The sequence below is a fragment of the Protopterus annectens genome, chromosome 8.part0 (assembly GCF_019279795.1).
Source record: "Protopterus annectens isolate FY-2018-M chromosome 8.part0, PAN1.0, whole genome shotgun sequence".
Taxonomy (NCBI): domain Eukaryota; kingdom Metazoa; phylum Chordata; order Ceratodontiformes; family Protopteridae; genus Protopterus; species Protopterus annectens.
The window spans coordinates 1,231,300,194-1,231,308,922 of NC_056741.1; the positions used below are offsets into that span (position 1 = coordinate 1,231,300,194).

Below are 8,729 nucleotides of genomic sequence, written 5' to 3' on the forward strand. Positions count from 1 at the left end.
AGCTATCACTGAGCCAGAACTTTCGTAAATACTCTGGGCGCAGTAGATAAGCCAAAGGGCAATGCAGAGAACTGATAGTGAGAAGTCCCAGTCCGAAAACGCAGATACTTCCTGCAACTTAGCCTGATAGGAACATGAAGGTAAGCCTCCTTGAGATCCAAAGTTACCATCCAGTGATCCTTGCCCAGCAGAGGTAAAAGCTGTTGTAACGTCAACATTTTGAACTTGGGATTGTCCAGATAAGTGTTGAGGATAGATAAATCCAAAATTGGTCTCCACGTGTTCCCCTTTTTTGGTACAAGGAACAGGCGAGAATAAAATCCTAGGCCCCTTTCTGGCATAGGAACCGGCTGTATGGCCCCTATTTGGAGTAACAGAGAAATTTGCTTGTGAGCCTCTATTCTTTGTTGAGGAGGAATGTCTGGCATGCCTTTGAAAGGAGGCAAGGTATGGAAATAAAACCTGTAACCGTGATGTATGATATCCAATACCCATCTGTCTTGGGTAATCAAACTCCAATTTTCTTTGAAAAGTGCCAACCTTCCTCCCAAAGGTGCTGCCAGGCGAGAAGGTTCTGGCAGCTGAAAAGGTAGGTCATTGGGTCTGTTTACGAAAGGACTGACCCCTGCCCTCACCGAAGACTGTGCAGGAGAACTCCCTGTTCTAGGCCTGAAAGAGCCCTGACCTCTGCCCTGCCACGTCTAGATCTACCCCTAGACTGGGAATCATAAGAAGGATCGTCCACCCCTTAGTAGGCCAATTTCTACTAAATTTTGGAGGCTGAACCTGCAAAAAATCTTTAACAGTCTGCATAGACTTAGCCTTGTCTTCCATTTTCTTTAAAACTGCCTCAACAGGAGAACCAAACAAGACATCAGATTGCAAAGGGGCATCCAAAATCCTAGTTTTAACATGGTCAGATAAATTTTGATCCCTCAGCCAGGCATGCCTGCGAAGAACTGACCCAGTGGCAGCCACCCTAGACAAGGCCTGTACAGCATCAAAACCACATTGCAAAGAATGCTTACCCACCTGTTCAGAAACATGCACTAAATCTTGTAACTCTTTACAATCAATACCTTCCGCCAGAGCATCAACCTTAGATTTCAACTGTGAAAGGAGATAATTTTGATATTTCAACATGTGAAACTGGCAATTCAAAGCTCTCATGGCTAGAGTGGAAGAAGTATAAACTTTCTTTCCCCATCTATCCAAGGCCCTGGCCTCTATCTGCAGGAACCGGATTCTTGACAACAGAAGCCTTAACACCCTTAGGCCCCTGGCTAACAGTTTCTGGGTCTGCCCTAGGACTCTTAAAGAGATACTTATGAGCTTCAGGCACCCGGTAATACCTATCTGGTTTAACAGGAGCAGGAGGCAAAGAATCAGGATTAAGAGAAGCCTCTGCAAACACATCCTCCACCACATTCAGAACAGGAGGTATAGCCAAAGGCCTATGCTGGGGTAAAACAAAATTCCCTAAGCCTTTTCCTGGAGTCAGAGAAGTCCTGACCTTCCCATTTAAAATGCTCTCTCATGGAGTGAAGGGTCTCTGAAAAAGAAAAATCCTCAGGAGGAGAAGCAGAAGGGGTAGAATCATCCACATCAGAATCAGAATAATGAGAATACTCCTGCAAGTCTTCAGCAAGACTCAGACACATCCAAGCCTGTTCATAATCCCCCAACACTGGTTCCATCCTAGGCCTCTTATCAGGAGGGGGCATAGAGCCTCTAATTAAAGTAATTAAATCTTCTGCCATTTTAAGCATGTGCTTCTTGGGCACAGAACCTGAAGAACTAGGAGTGACACCCACAGAAGCTAAACTAGACCTGCCTCTAGGAGAAGCCTTGGAAGCAGAAAGAGAGGGCCTAGACACCTTAGGAAGGAGGGGAGTACAGTTATCTGAGAAGCCCTACAGCCTGACCTGCCTCCTGGGAGGCCACATCCTGTAAAATCAAAGTCTCTCCCTGGGACTGCAGAAAGGCCTCCGGAACCACCGGTTCCACTGGCGCCTCTAAAGCACCGGCGTCCGGTTCGGACGACTCCTCTAACCTAGGTTTAACTGCCTTGTCCTTGCGCTTGAGGAAGCGGCGTGGAGCATCCGACGGCATATTGTAATTACACCGCTTCCCAAAGACCAACCTGGCACAATCCAACCTTCGCTTTATAGTGCGTTTATTGAACCTAGCACAAAAGCGACACCCAACAACTTGTCGTGCTCAGGTCCCAAACAAGGTATACACAAATTATGGTAATCCCTATGCGGTATCTGTTTCCACAAGAAATACAGTTATTCACTTTTTCTGACATCCGGTAAACCACTGAGGCAAGAAAAAACCAAAATATTCCCCAACGGGGTACTTAACCAACTCTGACTTCGGTCTGAAACTCCGAATTCGAAAAATTTCAGAACGCCGAACGGCACTTGCAACACTGCTTCTGCATCGGACCATGCGGCAAAAAAGACTGAGGATATGACGTCGGTCATGCGCATTTGTACCCCGACGTTCTGATGTCAGTCAAATGCGCCTTGACCGACGTCAGCCTTATACTCTGATATTCGGGCCGACCGAGGGACAGCGGACTACCCAAGTGTTAGGACTGCAGCAATGTGAGATGAAGAACATCTTGAGGATGCAACTTCCATTCATGTGGATCTGTCATATTTCTGCTTAGGTTGTCTGCCAGCGTGTTTTCCTTGCCTGGCAAGAACTGAGCTTGAAGTTCGATTTGTAAGTCCAGAGCAATGTTCCAAAGTGACATGGCCAGTCTGCAAAGGGGGTATGAATGGGTTCCTCCCTGTTTATGTACCACTATACTGTGGTGTTGTCTGTCCTTATCAATAGCTGACCTGGATGCCGAAGGTCTTTGAAAGCTATAATAGCATTTATTACTGCTAACATTTCCTTTTGATTGATGTGAAGGTGCTTTTCTTGTTTGGACCATTTGCCCTGAATGCACCGATCTGTCATGTGAGCCCCCCCAGGCGTAGTCCGAAGCGTCTGTTGTGATGACTTGATTTGCTTGAGGCTTGCTGAATGGGAGACCTGTGTTTGTTTGGCATGCTTGAGCCCACCACAGAAATTCCTTTTGAAGACATGGAATTAGTGGGGTTATTGTTTCCAAACTGTGGCTGTGTTGAGACCATAGGTTTTTCAGGTACCATTAAAGTTTCCTCATATGCAGCTTTGCACATGGGATTAGTAGGATGCAAGATGCCATGAATCCCAGAGCCTGCAGGATTTTCCTTGCAGTCAGCCTGGTGAAATCTGCTAGTGTTCTGAAGTATTGAGTTAGTTGCCCCTGCTTCTCTGTCGTGAGGTAGGCCATCTGGGTGTTTGTGTCCAAGTTGGCACCCAGGAAAATTATTTTCCGAGAGGGTATTAGCCTTGATTTCTTTTTGTTGACCGTGTATCTTAGAGAATTCAACATTATTACACAAGCCAGATGTTTCAGAAGAATGTGCTTGTTGTCCGCTTGGATCAGGCAGTCGACCAAATATGGGTATATTTGTATCCCTTGAAGTCTGCAGTAGGCAATTACTGATGCCAGGCATTTCGTGAATACTCTGGGCACAGTAGATAAGCCAAAGGGCAATGCAGAGAATTGATAATGGGTTGAACCTGCAAGAAATCTGAGGTATCTTCTGCAATTTTGTCTGATTGGGACATGCAGGTATGCCTCCTTGAGGTCCAATGTTACCAGCCCAGACTCCTTGCCCAGCATGGGAAGAAGCTGCTGTAAAGTGAGCATCTTGAATTTTGGTACGAGTAAAAATGTGTTTAGGATGGATAGGTCCAAAATAGGTCTCCAGTCTTTTCCCTTCCTTGGTACCAGGATAAGTCTGGAATAAAAACCAAGACCTTGTTCGTGAGTAGGTACCTCGAATAGCTTTCATGTCTATGAGATCTGAAATTTGTGCCTCTGCCCTTTGATTGTGTGGCAGGTTTGGCATGCTTCTCATTTTTGGAAGGGTGTGAAAATGGAATCTGTAGCCTCTTTTTATAAATGTCCAGGATCCATTTGTCTTTTGTGACAATATGCCAAATTTTTGAAAATAATGCCAGTTTTCTGCCTAAGGGTGCTGCCATTTGAGCCTTGCTTGGCATGCAAAGGGGAAAGTCATTGGGCTTGCTTTCTGAATGGCTGCGAACTATCCTCACCACCTCTGTGTGGAGCTTGCCATTGTCTGCCTCTAAACGATCCTTGAGATTGCCCTCTGCCCCTCGGGCGCCTGTATCTACCTCTTTGGGGTCTGTCCGTCACTGGAAAGGACCAATTTTTGGAAGGCCAATTTCTACTGAAACGCGGAGGTTGTACCTGTAGAAAATCTTTCACTGTTTGCATTGATTTAGCCTTTTCCTCCATTTTCTTTAATACCTCCTCAGCTTTAACACCAAATAATACATCCTTTTGAAGAGTGGCATCTAGTAATTTAGCTTTGACATGATCTGGTAAGGTTTGTTCCTTGAGCCAGGCATGTCTACGTATCACTGATCCTGTAACAGCAGCTCGACATGAGGCCTCTAGAGCATCAAAACCACACTGCAAGGTACGTTTACCCACTTGTTCTGCACTATGCATCAAATCCTACAACTCCTTCAAGTCTGGTTGTTCTGATTGTGACATTTTACTTCTCAATTGTGATAATAGAAACTGTTGGCACTTAAGCATATGGAACTGGCAGTTTAATGCCCTCATGGTTAAGGTGGCCGAGGTATATACCTTTTTTCCCCACCTTTCTAAGGATCTGGAATCTCTCTCGGAAGGTAATGGAATTTTAGCAGTGGAGGCCTTAATTCCCTTGGGGCCCTGTGAGATAGTTTCCGGGTCAGCCACATGGCTTTTGTATAAAAATTGGTGTGACTCAGGAACCCGGTAGTACCTGTCAGGCTTGACTGGGGCTGGAGGTAAAGAATACGGGTTAAGGCAGGCCTCAGAGTACACATCATCTAGTATGTCTAAGACAGGAGGTATAGCCAGAGGCCTGTGCTGAGTTAGCAAGAGAATATCTCTAAGCCTTTTCTTGGAATCTGAGTACTCTTGGCCTTCCCAGTGGAAGTGTTCCCTTAAGGTATGCAAGGTTTCCCCAAATGAGTAATCCTCTTGGGGGGACAGAGGGAATGGACTCCTCCGCATCAGAATCTTCAAAAGGGGAGTAAGAATGTTCCTGCTCAGAGTGTTCTGACATAATGGAGGCCTGGTCAGAGGAGGAGGATTCTTGCTCCACTCTGGGCCTTTTGTCCGGGGGGGGGGTTGAGAACCCCTGATAAAAGTAATTAAATCCTCAGCCATTTTAAGCATCTGTTTTTTAGGCATGGGGCCTGGAGAAGGGCCCTGTGTAGCTTGTCTCTTAGAATGCATGGCTGCTTTAGACTTAGTGAAAGCCTTGATGGAAAAAGAAGAGGAAGGTCTGAAGACACCTTGAGAGGAGGCAGACCTGTCTACAGCATGAGATTGACCACCAAGAGTGGCTTCGGTATCTGTAGTCAGGGTGTGGGCCGAGGAGCCTGCGACAGCGGGCACAGAAGACACCGCCAATGAAGTGTTGTCGGTAGTCAGGGGCTGCGTAGGCACCTCGCTGAGAACCGGACCACCTGTAGTCGGCTTTGGCGTGGTGTCGGTAGAGGCCGCGGACCTCGTGTGTCAGTCCTTATCTTAGCATTTTTTAGACAAAACTGGAGTCGGAGTATCCGACAACATAATATAGTTAAATTTTTTGCCAAAATAATGCTGGGCGAACTCTGCCAGACGCTTAATGGCGCGTTTGTTGAATGTAGCACAAAAACGACAGACCGAGACGTTGTGGTCTGGGCCTAAGCAAGGAATACAGAGGGAATGAATATCCTTATGCGGTATTTGCTTCCCCACATGAAATACAATTATTAGCTTTGTCTGACATCGGTCTGAGGCAAGAAAAATTTCCCCAACGGGGTACTTAGCTTTCAAGAAGACTTCGGTTGCAAAATTTTCGTAATTTCAGGAGCTGGCCGACCGGCACTTGCGAACTGCTTCTGCTTCGGGCACCGCGCGGCAAGAAAGACTGAAGAAAATGGCGACGACAACCGACGCCGGACCTAGACTTTGGAATTCGGCCGACCGAGGACCCGCCTGACGGCAGGAGAACCCATCTGTTATGACTGCAGCTGTATGCACGATGAACATCATCTGACAGTAAGGTACATCATGGTTTGGGCCTAAACAGGTGATGCAGTAAGAATGGAAATCTCGGGGCGTTATTTGCTTTCCACAGGCAAGACAATTGTTAACTTTTTCTGACATCGGTTAGAGCAAGAAAAAAGGATCCCCAGTGGAGTACTTGGCTTAAGACGACTTCAGGATGATTCAATTTGGAAAAGAAAATTCACGTAGAGGCCAAACGGCACTCGTGCGAACTGCTTCTGCATAGACCTCCTCGGCAAGACAGACTGATGTAATGGCGTCGGCTGCCTGTTTTTATACCCGACCAGATGCCTTCAGTCCTGGAGCAGCAGCAACCAATGCAGAAATACTAAGTCTCAAGTATTCAGGCCGACTAACGGCTACCTGCGGGCAGATAAGCCTAGTGTAATGACTGCAACAGTGAAAAACTAACATCTGTATGGACCAATACCTTTCCTAGTCTTGTACTTTGAAGACAAGCAATTAACAAGAGTTACTGGCGGCTTCAAGATCTGCAGCTAGATTAAAATGGCATTCCCAAAAACTATTGCCTGCTAAGGGACTTAAAAATCAGAACATAACAGAATAGGGGGAGTTTCAACTGTGCTTCATAATTTAGAGAAGCACAGTTCCATATTTAGGAGTAAATCACACTAAAATCCCTTATACCAAGGCAAACATAAGAGGCCAATGCAATTCATATCTGTGAATACAAATCCAAAGGCCTTACTTGAAAAGCAGCCATATGGTCTACAGTGTATTATTAAAACAAACAGCTAATTCACAGAGTGATGTTGCTTTCGTTCCTTTTACAAAGAAAAACATTTCTGCGTCTTTTCTTGCATTAAAGTGATCTATCACTTTTCTCACATATGAATAATTTCCATGACAAGTGGCAAAAAAAACCATATTATAGACACCGATAGAAGACCCACTCCTGAAAAAAAAATCAGCAAATATAAATCTCTGTCTAAAAATACAGTCAAAAAGTGTAATAGCCTCACCTAACACTTTGATTTCCATTGGTTCACAGTGGTTGAGTTCTTCCATCCCCTGAACTTCAGTAAATGTCACGTAATCTCCACTCTCAAAACCATGACGAGCCTCATCCAAGCAAGTTACCACACCAGGGTTGTCCTAACACAAGAGGAAAACACAGAAAACTGTTTTGCGGCTGATCTGGTTCTTCTAAAACACTATGTACAGTCACACCCAACTGTCATGAATTTCATTTTCTAGCAATTTCTCACTACACATTTAAAAACAAAGTTTTAAATTCTCTAGTTAAACGTGCACTAAAAAATAATGTGCTACAAGGGCTTTCAACACTGGGTGCAGAGATTGGGTAAATCCAGTATTTATTCAATTAATTTCTCTTCAGCAATTGGGAAGTTCCGACTGCGGTTTATCCCTTTTTCAGGAAAGGCCTGGGGAGAATAGCTCTAAATAATAGGCAAGTCAAAAAAAATGACATTTTGTAGGAAATAGAGTTTACATGAAAACACAAATATATGAATGCATCTAGAACATGTTATAGGGTATGGATTAAATGACTGTCCCCATGAGACCAGTTTTGAAATCTAGGAAGTTGAAAGGATATGCCATGCAAAGCAACATAACACCGAGTGCTGTTGCCTTAATTTTTAAGTGAGCAGGAAAACTTTTAACAACGAGCGCTTCAAAGGGAGTTTTGTCAAGCAAGACTGGATAATTGCTTTTAGCTTGACTGTATATATTAGGATTCAAAAATGTTTTTTTGTCTGATGAAGCAATGCTGTTCATTGCGAAAGCGTTCACATAAAATAAATGTATACTATTTTTTGGAGCTTTTACTGCTGTGTGCCTGCCTTGTAACACGGATTTTTTGGTTCTTGTCTTTCCTGAAGTTCTCTGTAGACTATCACTTGTCGGGACAGTTTTGTTTGTAATGCTTTGGCTATCATAATCAGTGAGCAAGGCAGAAGGTATTGTGATTGGAGGAGATACTCATGGAATGCAGAAAGTACAGCTGTGTACACGTACCATAAATGTAGATGTTAGAGTGTTATTCACTATTGCAGTCATCAGACTTGAGTTGATTCCCAAAGCTGAGGAGGGGTGGAGACAGTCAAGAAGTAGAAGGGCTGGCTAGCAGGCCTTGTAAGACTGCTGTGGCAAATCCAGCTCTGGATTTGGAAAAGACAGGTAAGTGGTAATGCTTGATGGTGTATACAGAACTCCAGGTTGCAGCTTACAAGATATCCCTGGTAGGGACTTCCCCTGAGAAAAGCTGTAAAGGTTGAGGTAGCGTTAGTGGAATGAGGTGTAAGCCCCTGTGGGGTAGGTTTTCCATGGTGTTTGTAGCAGAAATGGATGCAGTGTGCTATCCATTTAGAAATGGTTTGTTTGGAAACGGCCTTGCCCTCTGCCACTGTAGCAAAGCTGATCAGCAGCTGGACAGATTTTCTGAAAGGTTTAGTCCTGTCAAGGTAGAACCTGAGCAATCTGTGCGCGTCCAAAGAGTGCAGGATCCTTTCCCCTTTACTCTGAGGATTAAGAAAAAAAGGTTGGCAAAAATAGGTTTTAA

General features: G+C 44.7%; 1 protein-coding gene across 1 annotated transcript in view; it reads right to left on the reverse strand.

The window, feature by feature from the left end:
- The window catches only part of UBA1 (ubiquitin like modifier activating enzyme 1), a 2,903,587-nt gene that overhangs the window by 2,031,699 nt on the left and 863,159 nt on the right, over positions 1-8,729 (reverse strand). The window contains exon 8 of the mRNA XM_044080725.1: positions 7,168-7,300. Coding sequence (XP_043936660.1) covers positions 7,168-7,300 — 133 coding nt within the window. The remainder of the gene's footprint in view (positions 1-7,167; positions 7,301-8,729) is intronic.